The sequence below is a fragment of the Penicillium daleae genome (genome assembly GCF_028827525.1).
Source record: "Penicillium daleae strain IBT 16125 chromosome Unknown utg000006l_segment0_segment0, whole genome shotgun sequence".
Lineage (NCBI taxonomy): Eukaryota > Fungi > Ascomycota > Eurotiomycetes > Eurotiales > Aspergillaceae > Penicillium > Penicillium daleae.
In genome coordinates, this window is record NW_026623154.1 from 743,363 (window position 1) to 763,054 (window position 19,692).

Consider the following 19,692-nt stretch of genomic DNA (forward strand, 5'->3'; position numbering starts at 1 on the left):
TATCCAATTTGTCTGACAGTACTCAACATCCCAATCATCCTCGACAGCACATTGCCAAGCAGTTGCTGTTTATTGCAATATCTGACCCCGACACAAAGCCCGGAGCTATAGCGGCATTCCCCCTCCGGTTCCGACAGGGAAGCCCCCACAACCTACCATTCGAGCCTTTGTTAGGTTACCCTGGGCGTATATATGGTCGTGTACAACCCGATAGATCCAGGGCTGGCTGGCCATGGACTTGGTTTCAGGAGCCTAATCTATGTGCACCAAGCCAGCATTTGTCGGTGTTTAGACATAATGCCACTGAATGAATGATGATCAGTCTACAACTCTCAGTCTAAACTCGTACACTGAAACCTTGCTATAATTCACGACTCTATACTGGATTCAGCGCTAGCCGTACTGATTAGGAGTAGGGACGACGTTGAGCCGGCATCGATCAAGTTACAAGGATCCAAGCATAAAGAAGAAGAAGAGTAGCTTCCGATCAATTTATCCTCGTAATCGAGAAAGTTTCATTCATCAGGGTGTATATGTACCACGCTAAGACTATGTAAAAAGTATACAAGAAGAGATGTGACCCATCATCACATTAGACCACTCAAAACACAGCGATGACATGAAAGTCATGGGAAACAACAAGGTCTATGTATCATAAACGTCACTCAACAATAAAAAGGATCGCGAGAGTGGGCCATCATCACAACAGAACTACCCTGCCGAGCAAAGCAAAGACTAACCCCGAGCGAAGATGACACAAGTCTCCTTCGCATGCCAAATCCGTCGACGCCGAACCACGTCCGCACCAAAGGTATCCTTAATCCCATCCTCGATGAACCGGGTAGCAGCATCGGGATCTTCTTCTTTACCGTCCTCCCCAAGATGCCGCAGGAGGCGGGCTTCCTCGACGCTGGCGCCGAATTCGTACTCGCCGCGGCAGAGAGCTGTCACGCAGATGGAGGTTTGGGTGGATTCTCCGGCTTGAAGAATGGGAAGTGCTTGCTGGAGCATGCCAGTCCAGGCAAGACGGCGGGTCAGATCTAATGCGATGTTGTTTGGTTGGTGGCGTAGGCTTGGCTGGAGGCGGAGGAGGGGATGGAGGGGACGAGAAGAACGATTGCGGACGGTCACCGTTAGGGTTAGGAGGTCGTCTGTTTGGGCGTGGAAACAGGAGCGGCCAGTTTGTTGTACTGTAGAGGGTGTGTCATTGGAAGTGGGAGATGTTAGGGAAAAGGAGACCTCCATGTCTTCAAGACGCATTGCCTCTACCATGCGGGTGTTTAGACGGATGTTGCGTAGATCGATGGTTCCCTTGCGGCCAGTAGCGGGTTCGGACCAGCCTCCGAGTATCCGTTTGAGAAGCTCTTCCCGGAACCAGAATGCCTCACGCGAGGCTGCCTCCGCCTCGAATGTGAGCTTGTTAGCGCTGACGACGAACTGGCGACGAGTGCCCGTGTTGACGACGGGAATGCTGGCATATGGGTTGTCCAAGTAGACTCGAGGGAGAACGAGGACGAATCGCGAGACCTGACCGGGTTGGAGGCTTCCATCGAGAGAGTACTGGCCCTTGCTGTCATCCTTGAACGACTCGGGGGCTTGTACAATAGAGTGTTCGTTCACGCGCAGCCATACGGACAGGGGGCTCGGCCATGCATTGCGGAGGTCGATCAGAACGATGCAGTGATCTGGTCCGTATGCACCATTTCCAAGGCGGGAAAGAATTTGAGAGAACGGATCTTTGTCGGTGGCAGACAATGGGGAGTCTGATGACTGAACCGAGTCCAACGGGGCATCGAGATGATTCTTCCAAGCGAAATCCCCACTAAAAGGCAGGATGTCACAACGAGCAACCTCCACACTGGCGTTGACCGTGACAGTCAGTGGGACGAACAGTTGCCTCGTGTAAAACACCTCGGGCAGCTGTCCCTGCTTGCTCTTCAAGTACGAGTAGTCAATTTGCACCGTCGTATCTTGCAATCCAGGCTTACCCAACACATCCACGGTGAACGTGGCCTTCTCGCCAGGTGAGATATTCCAGTCATCGGACTGCGGGCCCTCACGGCGCCATCTCAAGGCAGGTTGAGTGGCCAGCTTCAATTCTAGCTCATAAATCTCCACCGGAAGCAAGTCCTTATTTCTCAAGGCCGACTGAAGCTGGCGAGTGGTCGAGTCTTGGAAGGTGAACAAGACAAAGTCCACAGGGCACGAGGATGTATTTTGGAGAGTGATGGAGAATGATTTGACCTCGCCTTCGAGGAGCATCATTGCCGATTGCGAGAGCGACATAGACTCAATCAGTAGAGATGGCTGTTTGCCAATGACCTTTACCTGGCAAGTTTCCGTTTGAGGTCCCTTCTTCGCCAAAACTTTTCCATCTTTGGATGTAGTTGAGCTCCAGGACATTGGACGATTGCTGAGCGGCTTCTTTGCAGAGAGTCCCGTTCGCTTGAACTTGATCTCAGGTTCAGGCTTCCATAATTCCCTGAAGATAGGGAATCGTCGCTCCCGGCAATGACGCACTTTGACGATACAGCCAGATATTTCAAGGTTTCCCTCCTCGTGAGCAGTACCAAGCACAATAATATCGTGCAGACAGAGTGGAGGAAGAATGATGTTCTCTGCCACAGCCCCAAAGTTCACACCCTCGCTTTCTAGCCGCAGGTGTTCAATCTCGATCTCAAAATCATAAGGATTCTGAAGGGTCACTCGGAAAGAGGCAGGTTCATCAGTCACTGCAAGAACCTCCAAAGCCTTGCTACTGGGCTTGGCGAAGGGGTTATACAGGAAAGGATCCTTCTTTGCCTTTTCAGAGCCCGTTGTAACGGCATCAAGCTCTGTCTTGGATCGACGGACTGGTCGGCGTGGATCAGGTAGTGCCAAAAGCTGAACATCACGGACTAGGAAATCATCCCAGTATTCAGCAGCCATGTTGGCCGCACCCAACCGAGTTCCGGCTCCCACCGTGCGTTTGATATTATTCAAGAGACGAATTTGTTCGTCTTGTGGCAGATATGGTGGTACCCTGTGAGCTTCATTGAGCATCATGTCTCCACGAATCGTTTGCAATAACTCCACTGTGAAACGGAGGACGCCATCGAAATCGGGAAGCGCTTCACAGCAGTTGATACACGCTTTTAGAACATCAATCTTGAGATTGATATCGCCATATCGATCCAGCGCAATATGACGGAAAGAGCGCTCTGCAATGCTGGCAATTGAATCATATGCGGGAAGATCTTGTGCGCCGCCCGAAGAGGACATCCGACTCTGTCGTTTCTCCCACTCATAGGATGCCGAAGGCTGTACTCCATAAATCTCGCCAATTGTAGCTAGAAGAAGACGGACACTCGTTTCCATGTTACCAGGACCAACATCGAGAGCATTGACATCAAATGCCGTGTCACTGAGAGAGGCCAATCCGGCCGCAGGATGAATACCAACTTCTGCAGCACCAATCTTCCGAGCCTGGACAAGACTGGGTACCATCACGGTAAGAAGTTCACGCAGGACAAAGGCCTTCTTCCGTGGCAGGTCGAGAGTATTGAGGACGGATATGACACCCACAATAATCGGAACAGCATCCGTAGCAGGCAAGTCTGCTTCAGGGGCAAGCGGGAGAGCCCGATAGAGGAAATTGGCAATCTCAGACTTGCGAAGCACAATAGTGCCGCGGGGAAGTTCTGGTTGACGTAACGGGATTAAAGGCTCATTCATCACGATGTGCTTCAAAGCATTGTCATCAAGTCCGCCGTCCCGGATACGAGCAGAGACCATCAGCCTCGACAATCGAATTACAGTTTCGGAGAATACTAGCTGAGGCAGAGGTTCCTCTGTTATATTGGCGGCACGAGTGTAGAGGTTCAGAATGGTGTTGGAAAGGTCGGGTAATAAGTTGGCGAGGTTTTGGAGAGAGACCATGCGGTTCCCAGCCGCAGATGGTGCCTGAATCGCATCTCTAACCGCCTTAGAGGCCTTGTCGGCAACCGGATAGAGAACGGGAGGTATTTGAAAGTCTATCCCTGCCCATGCCATCATCACGAGGCAGAGAAGAATGTTCTCCAGAGCTTTACCGTGCCAGGCATAGTCCGTACCAGCTCGCGCATTGTTGGCTGCCTCGACTAGCTCTTTGAGCGCATCTGGCCACCTTCCTGCCTGCAGGAAGAGAGTGCCAATGACAACACCAGACCGGCCCTTGATACGATTTTTGGTCCTATCAGTGGCGCTTATGCCACTCACAGACATGCGATCCCGGCTATGCTCTTTGGGAGACGCTATTGAGGGACTCCTTTGGCCCGAGTTTGTGCGAGAGAGGTGAATGGATCGCGTGATCTCGTCGAACGTCGTAGGCGTTTCATGATCACTAGGAGCGGGGGATGTGGCATTCGATCTCAGGGGTGTCTCTGGTGGTGCGCCATTCGGGGTGGATGGCAGTTGCGCAGGCAAAGTCATCCGATTTAACAGTCGGTCCACAGGTCGCGGCCGCAACTCCGGGTTTCGATATGGGCCCCATGATGAAGCTCTAGGTGACTCTATCGACGGGATATTTTGAATTGTCTTGGCGAATTCATCCAGCTCTGATAGCAGGATGGAAGTGATATCGCACAGGACAGTTTTCATAGTAGTCGCCTTGGAGGCTTCGGGCCGAGGAACCCAGAGAACATTCTCTGGACCATTGGTGATACTATCAAGGCCCTCATAGTCGAAGACCAGGAGTTGATTCACCAATGCCCGCGGGTTTCTCTCCTTCACCGCATCTAGCTCCTCTTGTAAGTGGTCCAATTCCTGCGGCGTGGGATGCTTTGCATTGGCTCCAGAGCTTTGTGACAGCTCTCTACCGTCGGCTATAGCGATAATGACCAGCGGCTCTCTGAATATCTCGAATGGGAACAGCTCCAGATGCGAGGTGGGGGGAACGGAGAAGGACAAATCGTAGAGAATCATTCCAGTGGGGAAGGCAAGCGGGGAGAACATATCTATGAAATCAAATAGTCAGCTTTCCCATCTAGTCATTGCAGTTGCACAGGCCGGTTGACACTCCGCTAGTCATTGCGTACTTCGGTTTGGACGAGAGTCGGGACTAATGTCCCCTAGCCGCACCACATTCTCAGCTTGTAGTCTAGCGGCGAAGCTCAAGAAGCGTGAGCGCTTGATCTTGCCAATTGGAAGCAGTAACGCCCGCAGGCGCACCGGCGCAATTGGAGATAGAGGGTCGACTCCCATGGTGTCATTTGAGAGAACGGGGTAGAAGCGGTTGACAGTATTAGGCCCACATTCACAACAGACGGAACAGCCCAGCTTCCAGAAGGCGCCGGCTCAAGGGACCAAGCAGGAGGGGAACAAAATGCCACAGCAAAGCGACAGTAATGACTGGACAAGCCGCGAGAACAGCGAGCGACTTGAGCTCGACCAAGGAACTCGACTCCGCAAAGGCTCCTGAAGCTGTGATGTACTGGGGAAACAAACTTGATTAGGTAAGGTTGGCTGCTGAGCTAAGCCGCCGATAAGCTCAGAGCGATAAGGGGCTCTCCGCAGTCGCCGAGGTGTCCGTCGAAGGTCTCACTTGTCATTCTTTTGGCTTCGAAGTGGACTCGTCATATCCTTCGTTGATCTACATCTGTTTGCTGTGAATAATCATCCACGAACACATTCGCTACAGCTTAGATATCTATCGGTCATTTCCCTTCTATCGCAGACCCCGCCAGAGCTTGTTTACCCGCCGAAAGATGACATAGGCATCTCCATTCCATGCAAGCTTTGCATACGCCACTTGGATCGAGACAGCTACGCTTTAGAGACATCGCCTGATAATAGACTACAAAATGGCTTTGAATACGGACTTCAACGCACTAAAAGCCCGGACTATGGGGTCTGGTGCTGATGAAGAAGCAGTAACGGTTGATACACGAGGCTTGATCTCCAAAGTTCTCGCTCGGTATTCTGGAAAATGGTCAGTCTCTTGGGAATGCCTACACTGGATGCACTCTACGACCTGTAAGAATACTAACACGCTGTCAACAGGACCGTCCTACGTGAAATGATCCAGAACGCCGCCGATGCTTCCGCGACCAAAGTGACCATTAAATTCGAGACCTTACCCTCCACGATAGTCCCAACTCCATCGACGACAGACCCGACAGCCCTCTTAAAACACACGATATCCAACCATACCCTTCGTCGTCTTCTAATCTCAAATAATGGTCTCCCATTTAGCGAGAAGGACTGGGCTAGGTTGAAGCGCATTGCCGATGGAAACCCGGACGAAACAAAGATTGGCGCATTTGGTGTTGGCTTCTACAGTGTATTTGATGACTGTGAAGAACCATTTGTATCCTCGGGCAGTCAGGCCATGGCCTTTTATTGGAAGGGCAATGCTCTGTTCACCCGTCGCTTAGACCTGGGTGAAACCCCATCCCGAGACACGACCTTTGTGCTGGACTACCGCAATGATTCTTCGCCGATTCCTTCCTTGATGCAATTGTGTCAATTTTTGTCGAGCAGTCTGACATTTGTTGCCTTGGAAGAGATCGAGTTGTGGCTAGATGATTGGAATTTGCTTAAGCTGTCGAAGAAGACAGCACCTGGCGTCAATGTTCCAATTCCCAGGGATGTCGAAACAAAAACGAACGAAGGCCTGATGAAGGTTACCGGCATCACCCAAGAAATTGCACAAGTTGATGCGGCATGGATGCGAATCGTGGAGTGGAATCCTAATGCAAGCATGTTCCGCTTGGACAACCTTCGAGATACCACGAGCTCCCTGCGCAGCTTCTTCTCCAAGTTTACTGGTCAAAGTGGACCTGAGAAGCTTCCAAGTACTCAGCAAGCAGAGAAAATCGACGAGACAGCCAATATGTCCATCATGTCTAGGGCGACTGTGTTCCTACATATCAATACTGCGTCTATCCAGCCTTCAATTACAACCTCTCTCGCCAAGGAACTTGAACGGGCCACGAGGAAGCCGCCTCCAAAGAGAGCAACCATTGCCATATTGACACCGTCTTACGATGCCAACATCGCGACGGGCGCATCTGAGTCGCAGTCAGAGATCCTTGCCTCGATTCTACCCACCAAAGCTGGCAGGATATTCATCGGCTTCCCCACGCAACAAACCACCGGCCTCCATGCTCATGTGTCAGCACCATCAGTCATCCCTACGGTGGAGCGTGAAAGCATTGATCTCAATACCCGTTACATCAGCAAGTGGAATCTTGAGATGCTCCGGGCTGTTGGCATTGTTTGTCGGATCGCCTGGTCTGCGGAGATGAGTACCATCAAATCCAAGCTTGCCGCCAAAGTCGGCTCAACACGTGCTTCGAAGATTCGAAAAGAGGACATTGTGGACGTCCTCCCCGAGGCTATCCACACTGCAAATCAATTTGTCTTTCGCGAGTCTACGCCTTCGTCTGTTCTCGGGCAGACAATCGAGGATGCATTCTGGATGTGCAATAAGAATGCTTCTATAGAAGTGCTTTCTACGTGCGGCGTGATTCCCAGTCACCAAACGCGCATTGCTCCCAAGGAGCTTAGTTTCATGGATTCGATTCCAGCCTTGCCCGATGAACTTGTGCTCAATGCCAAAGACTTTGTCCAAAGGCTAACAGACTTTGGATTAGTTACAGAAATCACCGTTTCTGATATCAAACGTGAATTGGAGTCCAACACGTTACGACCTAATCAGATTATGGAGTTCTTATCATGGCTTGGCCGCAAGGCCGTTAGCGGACAACTCGACGGCATGTCCGTGAAGAGTCTATTGCGAGTTGCAGTGGCGAATAATGATGATAAAGAAGGGCGTCCGACCCGTTTGATCGTGTTTGCCGACATTGTTGGGTTCTTGAATCCTCATCGCATTCCAGCTGATCTGCCCGTGCCACCTTCGGTGATGCCCTTCCAATTCACCAAATCCCTGAGTAAATCGGAGCTCGAGGCCCTAGGCTGGGTGGAGCTCCAAATTGTCCCCTGGCTCCGATGGCTCGTTACGAATGCCGGTGATGAAAGTCTCCTTGAGAAGGAGCAAAACATCATGAAAAACCCTGCATTTGCCGGACAGGTCTTGCCTGTGCTGTCCAAGGGGTGGGAGATTCTGAGCTCTTCTTCACGGCAAGCAGTCATTGATGTTCTGCAACCGCAAACTGTGATTCCGACCAAACTCGGTATGAAACAGCCGACGCAGACATATTTCGCCTCTGTTCGACTTTTTGATGACTTACCAGTCGTTCACAGCCTCAACGGTGTAAAGGAGAAATTCTTGGTTGCTCTTGGAGTTCGCAAGACCGTTGAGCTCGGTGTCATTTTTGATCGCCTGATCAATACACCGGAAGCTGTGGACGCGAAAGGGCCTCCAGCCAGGAGATGGAACCACGTGGATCTCATCCGCTACCTCACCTCTGTACGAGAGGACATTCCTGCCAATGATATCCAGAGACTCAAAAACACAAGCATTTGCACTGCTGAAAATGATGCTCAAAGCCGAGGCACTCGCTATAAGATTGCTGAGCTGTATGAGCCGAAAGACTCACTCCGTGCACTGGGCCTACCTGTCATCGAATGGCCGGGCATCTACAACAATGCAAGCAATGAGGGCAAATTCCTCACCATGATGGGGTTGAAGAGCTATCCGTCTGGGTCTGAACTCATCCGGCTTATGGTGATGAGCGATTCTGAGAAGGATGCTAGTCGAAAGAGCAAGGCACTGGCTTACTTCCTCAACGAGTACCACACAAATGGATATGCCGCGTTTGATATCAATGCGGTCACGGTGCCGTTCCTCCCAGTTGAGGGCTCGGACAGTCTCAGCACACCAAAGAGATGCTTCACTGATGAAGGTGCATCCTTATTTGGCTTCAATATTCTGCAAAAGCGCCTCCATTCACATTCTTCCAAACTGGGGGGTGAAGCCTCATCCTCCCATGTCTGACTGTCTTGAGACTCTCATTCGCCAGCCTCCGGCTACTCAAAGAGATGCCAGAACGATTTTCAAATATCTTGCAGGCAGGGTATCTGACCTCAGTCCCAAAGATACTGAGCGAGTTGGAAATACACCCATCATTCCTGTTGCCATTCACAGCCTGTCAGAAAAGGGTCCTCGTACTCGTCTCGTTGCACCCCGACTGTGCTATCTCGGTGACGGCGAAGACTACAAGGATGTTTTCGACTTTGTGGACTTTGGACAGGAAGCTAATCTTTTCCTTATGGCCGTGGGCTCGAGGAGAGAGCCGACCAAGAATGAGATTGCTCGCATGCTCGTGAAAGAACCCGCTCGTATCTCTGCTGCATTTCAAAGCTCTGACAAATATTTGATGCTTTTGCGGACTCTGGCCGAGCACCTCCCCGTCCTTAAGAAGGACCGGGAGCTTTTCAGTGATATGAAGAGGGCCAAGTTTCTGCTAGCCAGTCGGGACATCCCGCCTACTCAGAGTGGTAAAGCTAAGGTCAGCGAGAAGGATACCGCAGACGCGGACGAAGATTTGGATATCCGTGAATGGAGTCTCTCGGCTGCGAAGGATGTCGTCGTTGTTGATGACTTCCAGAGCTTCAATCTTTTCAAAGAGCACATCTTTGCTGCACCCCAGGAGGAAGCTTTGGAGAACTTCTACGTGGCCCTGGGCGCTGTTCCCCTGAGCAGTCTTGTTGAGGAACAAGCGCGATTTGGTGGCGTGGCCGCTGACCAGAGCTCGGGCGCCAAGTTGCACAAAGTGATCCTCGAACGCGCACGGCTGTTCTTACACGACCAGCCCGCCGACTCGATTCAGCATGGCGCCAGATGGTTGGAGACGAGTTTTGTGGTGCAAGTGGTCAATTCCATCACGCTGACACGTTCATTGAAGGGTCGGAGGGCATCTCATACCCAGAAGCGAAGTGCCATTGTTGCAAGACTGTCTAGCAACTGTGGGTTGTGCATTTGCCCAGGCAAGTATGATCTTTATGAGATCAGTCAATCACTAGTTCATCTGATCCTCAAGCGGCCCAAGCTCCATTCCACGCTGACCTTGGAGATGCTGTTGAAGACCGATCTTTTGGAGCTCCGTGCTCGTGGTTACAATGTGGAGCGTATTCTCCGGCAAAAGGCGCATGAAGCCCGGATGGCCGAGGATAAACGCCAGAAGCAGCTGGAAGAGGACAGGCGGGCCTTGAAAGAAAAGGAAGCGGCATGGGCTGAGGCTCAAGCACAGCGAGCTCAAGAAGAGACGCCTGAGCCAAAGCCGCAGACCCCTATGCCTGGCGTCTTCCCCGAGTCACCTAATGCTAAATCCTTGGTGGATGAAGCCCAAGCAACACCTGCTGGATCTGCTATTCCCGAGCGGACTCCTCGTGGGATATTTGCGAATCTGTCAAAACGATTCGGCCTGGACAAGAACCAATCTTCTTTGACGTCAGAGCAGTCACAGTCTCTACTCCCCGAGTCTTCTACGCCTCCTCCTCCACCACCACCGCCTTATTCCGCCTCAGATCCTCAGAACAAACGTCCTGAACAACCAGTATCCGTCAGTTCTCCGCACCGATTGAACCAGGAACTTCTTTCCGCGGTCCAGGCCTGTCGACCTCATGGTTCGTCCGACGTGTACAGCCGACCCGAGACGAATCAAATCTCAGAAAGCAAGTCTTATTGCGATGAGCGACCGAGTCACGATCTGGAATTCGTTGCTACTCTCCCCAGCGGCGTCAATGTATTGTTTGTGCGGACCATCACCGATCGGTCTGCCTTCCTCGCAAACAACAGAACCGGTATCAACCTATTCGCATCGATTCTTCTGGATTGCGGCTCCATCTTCTCAATGCGTGCTGACAGCTTGAGTATCTTCTATGATCCTGGTGGCAAGACTATTGCTTTCAACCGAGCGGGCAGCATCTTCTGTAACTACTTCTACTTCCAGCAGTTGCAGGAGCCAGCCCTCCTCCAGAGCGCGACTCCCGACCGTACTGATGCGATTGTCTACTGGTGGGTGATTCTGTGTCACGAATTGGCCCACAATCTTGTTGGCGATCATAGCTCTGCGCATAGCTACTATACCGAGGGCTTTGTGGCCCAGTATTTCCCCAGAGTGGCGGCCAAGCTCGCCACGCTTTCTCAGCGGCAGCAGCAGCAGCAGTAGTGATTCATGCGCAGTGTCATCGATGTTGAATATTTAGAATTTTGCTATGTTTAGAAATGCTGGATACCCTCTCCTTTCTGTCAGTACCATATCACCAATCGATAAGAACCTCTCTCCATAGACCAATCTCCATCAAAAGGGCGTCGCCACCCGAATGGCTCCATCCGTTTTCCGGCGGTACCCGCTTTTTGCCTGCATCCCAACCTTAATTTTTCATTTCTGTAACCTCATCCAATTCCTGGACAATGCATTATTAGCTGCATCGACTATTTCCATCGCCATCATAGCCGCGATATACGATGCGGCGCTAACTCTCCTCGCCCGAACCTATCAAACGAGGGGCGTGGTGCTGATGAACGCTGACAACGCCACTCTCCGAGACCTCAATCGGGACATGTCTGACTCGGATTCGTGAAGCGCCGCGAAAATTTAATAGCCGGGGCTTTCCACGCGCACCGTCGGTCTCAGCTGTTCTTATACCGAGCTATTAGTCCCTCGGGCTGTGAGAATTTGTGCGTGTTTCATCTGTTTGTGTATTTTCGGTGACTCAAAAGGCGCAGCCCACGATGGCGCCGCTGCTGGGCAATTGGGATGGAGACGCCACTCCATCATCACATTCATCCAACAAGGATGTCGATTCTATGAAAAGCGTTCTCTATGTGGATGCCTACGACTCATTTTCTTACAATGTGGTCGCAATGCTTGAGGAGACGCTGGGCGTCCAAGTCACCGTAATGACAATTGACTCTGACTGGCCGGACGGCAACATGAACGAATTCCTCCGACACTATGAAGCGATCGTATTAGGTCCCGGTCCTGGAAATCCCAATCTGCCCAAAGACGTCGGCATCATGCGAGATATCTGGAATCTGCGGGATGCCGAGCTGCTTCCGGTCTTCGGCATCTGTCTGGGCTTTCAGAGTTTGTGTCTACACTACGGTGTCCCGATCGAGCGTCTGCCTTATCCACTGCATGGTCAGGTCCGGCATATTTCAACAACATCAAAGGATATCTTTGAAGGCCTATCCGATGTGGAGGTTACGCTTTATCACTCGCTGTACGCCAATCTGGATGCCGTGAGCAGACCGCGGGGTTTGCCGTCTGACGATCTTGAATTCTTGGCGTGGCTTCCTCTTGAGAAGCGGTCTGGTTCGGTAGCCCAAATACCAATGGCAGTCTGTCATCGCCAAAAGCCATTTTGGGGTGTTCAATTTCATCCTGAATCTTGCAAGTCGGAAAAGGATGCTTGCAAAACGTTGCTGTTGAATTGGTGGCGCAAGGCTCTTACGTTTAATAAGATCGTCGGGCGCGGGGGATATGCGATCCTTCCTGAGACGATCATCACTCCACACGAAGATACAAAGTGCTTCCCGGAAATCGCATATGAAATGTTGAAGTGGAGCTCATCCACGTCTTCCTCTTCGGCATGTCGATCTCTCAATCGAGGCAATTTGACTGCAGAGTCTATCAGCGAGCTGTTCAACAAGCCTGGAGCACCGACAGTGCTGTTTCAGTCAAATGGTCGCTATAACATCATTTCAGTTCCTAGCCCTGGTTCATGGCGATTCGAATTCAACGTTGAGTTTCTGAAGTTGATCATGTATCAACTCAACGCTGACGGCAAAACAGTCGAAGATTCCTTGACCGTCACTCAAGTCTGGGATGCTCTTCGATACTTGATGGAAATGAAAAAGGTCCACTCGGGCAGCGCTGGAGTTCCCTTCTGGGGTGGCTTCCTGGGATATTTCTCCTACGAGCTGGGCCTGGCCTGCCTGCCTCATCCCAAGGGATCTTCGACGCCGCCAACATCTCATGAAAGCGCTTCCCGCAAATCGTCCCAGAGTTCTGGAAACAATCCGGCCGACGTTAGTTTATTATGGTGTGAAAGGAGCATCGTCATCGACAACACCACTGGAAATATCATCATACAGTCAACCTGCGAGTTCGATAACCTGCCATGTGGCTGGCTCGACGAGACATTGCAACTGCTACAGGAGTCTTCTGGAGCCGTTCAAAACAATGAAACTGTCGATACCCAATTCCTAGACTCTATCCTCCGAGATGGTCAAATCACATTCCCAGAGGAAGCGACCTACAAACAGCAAATCGAGGCTTGCCAAGCCGAACTAGAAGCCGGTGAATCATACGAGCTCTGTCTAACATCTGAGACATCAATCACACTACCGACCCCCGCAACAGAAGAAGACCAAGCCATTTTCCCCTGGAAACTATACAAGAAACTAAGAAAATACAACCCGGCCGCATTCAGCGCCTTCGCAGACCTCGGCCCCGCCAAAATCGTCAGCAGCAGTCCCGAATGCTTCCTCAACTGGGACCGCACCTCCATGCTAGAAATGAAACCCATGAAAGGGACCGTCCGCAAAACACCAGACATGACCATGGAAAAAGCCCGTGAAATCTTAGGAACGACGAAAGAAATGGCCGAGAACCTGATGATCGCTGATTTAATTCGCCACGATCTATACGGGATCTGTGGATCAGGCGGTGTTCGCGTCGAGAAGTTACTTGAAGTCGAGGATCATGGGAGAGTTTACCAGATGATCACGCATGTGAAGGGTGAAGTTCGCGCAGAACAACTCGGGTATGCTGTAAGGCATATGCCTCAGTTGAAATCGTCGAATATGGCCGTTCATGGTCTCACAGCGCTTCAGCGTTGTCTGCCTCCGGGGTCCATGACTGGTGCGCCGAAGGAGCGCTCGTGCTTACACCTCCGGCACATTGAAGCGCGGAAGCGCAGTATCTACTCTGGCGTGATGGGGTATCTTGACCTTGGCGGCGGAGGAAGTTTCTCAGTTCTGATTCGAACCGCTTTTACTCGCTTCCCAGATGAGACTCAAAGCCATCAGACGTGGAGGATTGGTGCCGGTGGCGCAGTGACTACCCTCAGCACAGCCGAGGGCGAATGGCAAGAGATGTTGACCAAGCTGCGGACCGTGTGCAACGTGTTTACTCCGTCAGAGCCCATAGCGTCGGGACTTTAGGTCTTCGGCCTCACGGGATTCTGATATTGATATTCTTGTTTATTTGATTTATCTTCACTGGATCACAGACTGCACGATGGAATCGTGTCTTCAACATCTGGATCGGCACATTGGGAGTGAAGAGTCCATTCAACATCTAGCGCAGGGAGGAGTTATTTGTATTTAGACTTATTCATGAATTGCATATACTTTTAGAGCTACCTCAGCATAACCAACTATTTTCTTAGTAGATACCTAGTTAGTTAATTGATGAGCAGCGCTTATTCATCATCTTCCGAGCACCAGTTACCTAACTCGGTGGTCGTGCAAGATACGTCACTTCTCTAAGCTCGCACTCTTTGCGGCTCAAAACTACTCCGCGAGCATCGAATTTCAGGCAACCATCAGACTAACCTTTCCTATTTGGGCAAGTCTGATGCATCTCAGCCTCTCAGATACCAAACGGTCCATATTCTGATTCAGGCTACAGCGGGGCTCCAGTCCAAGCACCGAATTACCCACCAGAAAAGCACCTAGCGGGGATCTTCGATTCTTTCCACGTCAGGTATATATATTCTAACCTGAACCCGCTCCTCTTCTCCGAGTATTCAATTATCAATCGGTACAACACTTTCAAGATGGATCCAAACCGACGAGTCCTACGCCCCCGCCCACCACCACCACCACCACCCAAGCAGCCTCAAAACACAGAATCTACAAAGAACGACTCCGATCTAATCCCCTCACTTCCCGCAATCCAACAAAATTCCTGCTTCCTCTTCACCATCTTCCCTCCAGAAATCCGCAACCGCATCTACACCTTTTCCCTGGAATCCGAGAATATCGACATCCCCGCAACCCAAAGTCCAACAACAGCCAACAATGAAAACGACAACAACAACACCACCAACAATGAAAACCATAACCAACACAATACAAACCAACCCACCATCCACCCCCATCTCTACCGCCAAAACGCCTTCTACTACCGACCAGGCTACAAACAACCCAAACGCATCCAAACCGCCCTCCTCCAAACATGCCAACAAATCTACAACGAAGCCTCCCTCCTCCCAGCCTCCATAAACGAACACACATTCTGGTTCTACCGCAGTCCACCACACGTGAAAGATGCCAGCTCGCCACTAGGCTATTTCAGAAAAATGAGTCCCAAGCAGCGCGCCCAAGTACACCATCTGCATTTCTTTACGCAGCAGTTCTTCTTGGAAGATAAAAATTGGTCTCGGATCTGGGAGGGGATGCAAATAGGCACTCTCGATCTTGATTCTGATATTTATCCAGACGGTGGTAAAAGACAGAGATACGGCCGGCGCCAGAATAATCGAGCTCCAAAATGCGTCATCGCACCTAAAAAGATGACAATCACGTTCCGCCATACGGACTGGTGGTTCTGGGAGAACAACGAACCACTCGGTATAGACCCGTTTCGACCAGGCCGTACCCGTGCAAACGAAATGGGCCGTCGAATCGATCATTCGCATGCACACCCAAATTCCGAATTGAAACAAGCATGGGGAAACCAATTCACCACCATCCCCAGCCTGGAAGAACTAGTAATCGAATTCGAAACCATCATGCGGAAAAGAGACCAGTTAGACGCTATCATCCAGCGAGCTTTATCCTGGAAATTCCCCGTCCAGCCTGAGCTAGAGAAACCGCTGTATCTCGTTGCTGAGCCTGCGTCGAGGAGGGCGTATACATGGATCGGTGCGGGGGAGGGGGATTTGAAGAGGCAGCCTCTTGTTGGACGGGCGGATTTGGAGCCGAGGAGGGCGTTGGTGTCGTGTGTTGTTCGGGGGCAGAGTGTTATTCCTGCTGTTCCTGTTTTGAGGCCTTTTGATCCTGAAGCGAGTGCTGGGGGTGCTGGGTCTGGGGGTCAGGCTGGGGGTGAAGTTAATGCGGAGGAGTTTTATGTGGTGTTTTTGACTTGGAAGAGGCAGGTTGTTGAGGAGTGATTTATTCTGTTCATAGTAATCATGATCTATGCTTGTTCTATTTGCTTATTTGCTTGAATATAAGGAATCATCATCTCGTTGAAAATGATCCAGGCTTGTATAGACCTCTATGATCTATCAAACATAGTCTGTACTCTCAACTCGACCTTAATCCACATCTCAATCGAACTCAAAACACATAGATGACATTTAACATGCAATGCAATTGAACTATACGCTCTTCCATACTGTACATGCTCAAACGGTACAAAAGGATCTCGCTAATCATCGCCGCGCCGGCATCTATATAAACCAAAGCTCGGGTATCACGTCAAAAAACGCCAGACTTTTCTTCTTTTCCTTCCTGGCTGGTCCTTACGTCTCGATCGCGTTCTTGACCCACTTCTCCAGACCTCCCTTGGCAATAATCTCCTGCACATTAGGAGGCAGCTCGCCAACCTTGTGAGTCCACTTGGCTCCGTTAGGGCCCTCCTGGACCTCGATCTGGCTGCGGCGAACATCCCAGGTCAGGGTCCAGCCGGTGCGACGGGTAAGAGACTTGCCCTCGCTGAAGGTCTCGCGGAGACGGCTTAGTAGGCGGGGGACTTCCAGGCCCATCAGGGCGTTGTTGATGCTGTTGCGGGAGAAGATGTTGCCGAAGCTGCCAGCGACGACGAGGGGGATCTCCTTGGCGAGGATGGCGGTGGCGGCTTGCTCGCGCGAGGATCCGCAGCCGAAGTTGTAGCCGGTGACCAGGATGTCACCTGCCTTGGCGATAGTAGAGAACTCGGTGTCGTAGTTGGACATGCAGACCTGGGCCATGGTCTCGACGGGGACGTTGTCCTGGTAGGTGTACTTGCCGGGGTAGATGCCATCAGTGTTGATGTTGTCTCCGTCACAGAAGACAATCTCTCCGGACACGCGCTCAGGGAATCCGGGGTAGACGTCCGTCAGGGAGTCCTCGGAAGAAGTTTCCTCAACCTTGGCTTGGGTGGCCTCGGTGGGCTCGGGGGCGAACTTCTTCTCGCCATCAGCCACCAGATCATCAATCTGGCCGAGAAGCTTCTCAAGAGCTTCCTCGGTAGTGAGCATACGGTCCTCCTCGGCAATACCATCACCCTCACCACGCTGCACGCCAGTCCAGCCCTCGGGGGTCTTGTACCAACCAGGACCGGAGAGCTTTCCGCTAAGAGCACTAGCAGCCACAACCTCGGGAGAGCCCAGGTAAGCCTTTGCATCAGTCGAACCCATGCGGCCCTTGAAGTTACGGTTGGAAGCACTGATGCCGACCTCGCCGGGCTCGAGGAGACCCGCGCCGAGTCCAATGCAAGGACCACAGCCGGCGGGGAGAACGGTAGCACCGGCATCAATCAGAACCTGCCAGTCGCCAGCGCCCTCGGCAGCAAGCTGCTCCGGGATAGAGGCAGCGGCAATGTAGAACTGAACACCATCGGCAATCTTGGGGATCTGACCACCGTTCTTCTCGGCAGCCTCCCGGAAGACCCGTGCGGCGGCAGCGATATCCGAGGCACGCGAGTTGGTGCAAGAAACCAGGTAGGCCTTGTTCACCTTGATATCGGCAGCCTCCAGCTCGCTCAGAGGAGTAGCAACCTTGACCGAGTTCGGGCCAGCAACGTAAGGAGACAAAGAGGAAAGATCCAGGAACAGCTCCTTGGCGTACTTGGCACCCTTGTCCGCAGTCAGAGGGTTAGCAAAGAGCTCCTCGATAGCCTCGTGGGTGAAGCGTTGAGCAGCCGTGGTCTTGAAGGGACCATCCGCCAGACCCATCGCAGCAGTGGTAGCCTTGCCCTTCATCCAGCCCTTGAGCACGTCGTCCATGGGGAACAGACCAGACAAGGCACCCCATTCAGTGGTCATGTTGGCAATAGTCATACGGCTGTCGATAGGCAGGCTGCGCATGGTCTCCTCGGAACCAGCGAACTCGAGAGCGTGGTTCAGAACGTCATCCTTGTCGAAGAGACCGCACAGAGCGACAATTACATCCTTGCCAGTGACACCCGCCGGGAGGACGCCAGTGAAAGTGATCTTGGCGATGGAAGGCACCTGCCACCAAGTCTGGCCTGTGCTCCAGACACTGGCCGCATCGGTTCGGACAATTGGCGTTCCCTAGAAGAGTCAGTATTTGGCATTCTCGTGGCATAATATGAAGTGCGTATTTACCAAGCAAGCGAGCGCTCCGTAGTGGTTGCTGTGAGAGTCGGAAGCAACGCAAAGAGTTCCGGGCCAAGCCAACCCTTCCTCGGACATGATCTGGTGACCAATACCACGGCTAAGAAGAGTATTAGCAATGATGAACATCAAATACCAAGCGCATGTCACATCAATAGAGGATCATACCCAGCAGGATAGAACTCAACACCGTGGAGCTTCGCAAAGTCCTCAATCTGCTGATACTTCTGGAGATTCTTCTCGGTCTTGTTTTGCACATCATGGTCCAGCGTCATAACAATCTGATCAGGGTTGTGAATCTTGGAGGCACCAATAGACATAAACTTCAGGGCAACGGGCCATGAGTTGTCGTGGGTCATGCAGCGGTGGGGAGAAATGGTCACATAGTCGCCAGACTGGACAAACTTGTCCTTGGCAAGACCAACAGAGTACTTTTGCACAATCTTTTCAGTCAGGGTCTGCGGTACAGCCTTGGAAGCCAGTGACGACAGGACCTCTGGAGTGACGGACTCTAGCTGGGAGTGGAATCCCTGCTGGGAGTTGAAGGTCTGGAGGAACACTCGGGAGGTCGCAAAGGTTCGGCGCAAAGAGCGGAAGGGGCTGCGCATGGCCTGGCGGCCCGATGGCATTAATCGGGACTGCATGAGCGGGGAGGTTAGTATTGGTCGCTGGTTCAACAGGGAATAGTAATTGAGTCCTTACAGTCATGGGTGCCCTTGTGTATAGTCTTGAAGACAGGAACAGCGCAAGAAAAAGAATCCCCGGCTTTCGGCAAATGAGCGGCCGGGGATTTGGAGAGGTGACTCATCTTCAATCTGATTGGACAGGGCTATAAAGGTGAAGGACAAACAGGACAAACAGCGCGCATCAACAGGCACGTGACTGAATTTATTCTGCCGATGTCGGATGGACTTTACGGACTTGTATACTTGTCTCAATCCCTGAGATTGGATTCGATTAGCCAGTGTGTTGATTTGGCAAACTAAAAGACCTAAATATACCGATTCTTCGAGGTTTGAAGAAACGATGACTTGTCAGATGCGATGCAACAAAATAGTTCATCTTAAACACCCGATAACGTGAACATCAAAGCTACTTTGTATGGGACAATGTCGATGCCGAGGACAATGGACCATGGAATCACCACTTTTTCTTTGAACAACCAATCTAAATACCTATTGAGGTTATCTGAGTAGTCCTAGTATATGGTATCACGTGCTCATATACTCCATTTCATACAAAAGGCAACTTGTTGTCGTGAAACATAAAATCGGGTCTATCGATTCATGAACATTCAATGCCAATAGTCTAATACGACCCCAAGGCTACACAGAGATAAGGTAGAGCTTTTATTTGCACTAATCTTCAGCATGCACCCCAGGTCCCCGATGGTGATCGTATAGTATGTCATCATCCGTGATGAAGGTAAAGTATGTACCTCGTACGATAAGGTAGATCAGCCCCACCAGCCTC

At 51.5% G+C, this 19,692-nt stretch overlaps 5 protein-coding genes across 5 annotated transcripts; 3 read left to right on the plus strand and 2 right to left on the minus strand.

The window, feature by feature from the left end:
* Nucleotides 1-735: 735 nt before the first annotated feature.
* On the minus strand, nucleotides 736-5,220 carry N7458_006042 (TRAPPII-specific subunit TRS120; the record flags this gene model as incomplete). The annotated part of the gene is made up of 2 exons (XM_056909424.1): nucleotides 736-4,973; nucleotides 5,055-5,220. The coding sequence occupies 2 exons, from the start codon at nucleotides 5,218-5,220 to the stop codon at nucleotides 736-738; spliced, it is 4,404 nt and encodes a 1,467-aa protein (XP_056765128.1).
* Nucleotides 5,221-5,819: 599 nt separating this feature from the next.
* Nucleotides 5,820-11,093, plus strand: N7458_006043 (histidine kinase-like ATPase domain-containing protein; the record flags this gene model as incomplete). The annotated part of the gene is made up of 3 exons (XM_056909425.1): nucleotides 5,820-5,947; nucleotides 6,019-8,825; nucleotides 8,992-11,093. 3 exons carry the CDS (start codon nucleotides 5,820-5,822, stop codon nucleotides 11,091-11,093), a joined length of 5,037 nt encoding a protein of 1,678 aa, XP_056765129.1.
* A 566-nt stretch (nucleotides 11,094-11,659) lies between these two features.
* pabA (aminodeoxychorismate synthase pabA) lies at nucleotides 11,660-14,095 on the plus strand (the record flags this gene model as incomplete). Its single annotated transcript, XM_056909426.1, has 1 exon — nucleotides 11,660-14,095. One exon carries the CDS (start codon nucleotides 11,660-11,662, stop codon nucleotides 14,093-14,095), a length of 2,436 nt encoding a protein of 811 aa, XP_056765130.1.
* Nucleotides 14,096-14,712: 617 nt separating this feature from the next.
* Nucleotides 14,713-16,050, plus strand: N7458_006045 (uncharacterized protein; the record flags this gene model as incomplete). The annotated part of the gene is made up of 1 exon (XM_056909427.1): nucleotides 14,713-16,050. The coding sequence occupies one exon, from the start codon at nucleotides 14,713-14,715 to the stop codon at nucleotides 16,048-16,050; it is 1,338 nt and encodes a 445-aa protein (XP_056765131.1).
* A 354-nt stretch (nucleotides 16,051-16,404) lies between these two features.
* lysF (homoaconitase LysF) lies at nucleotides 16,405-18,927 on the minus strand (the record flags this gene model as incomplete). Its single annotated transcript, XM_056909428.1, has 4 exons — nucleotides 16,405-18,156; nucleotides 18,211-18,319; nucleotides 18,388-18,857; nucleotides 18,922-18,927. The coding sequence occupies 4 exons, from the start codon at nucleotides 18,925-18,927 to the stop codon at nucleotides 16,405-16,407; spliced, it is 2,337 nt and encodes a 778-aa protein (XP_056765132.1).
* Nucleotides 18,928-19,692: the final 765 nt, after the last annotated feature.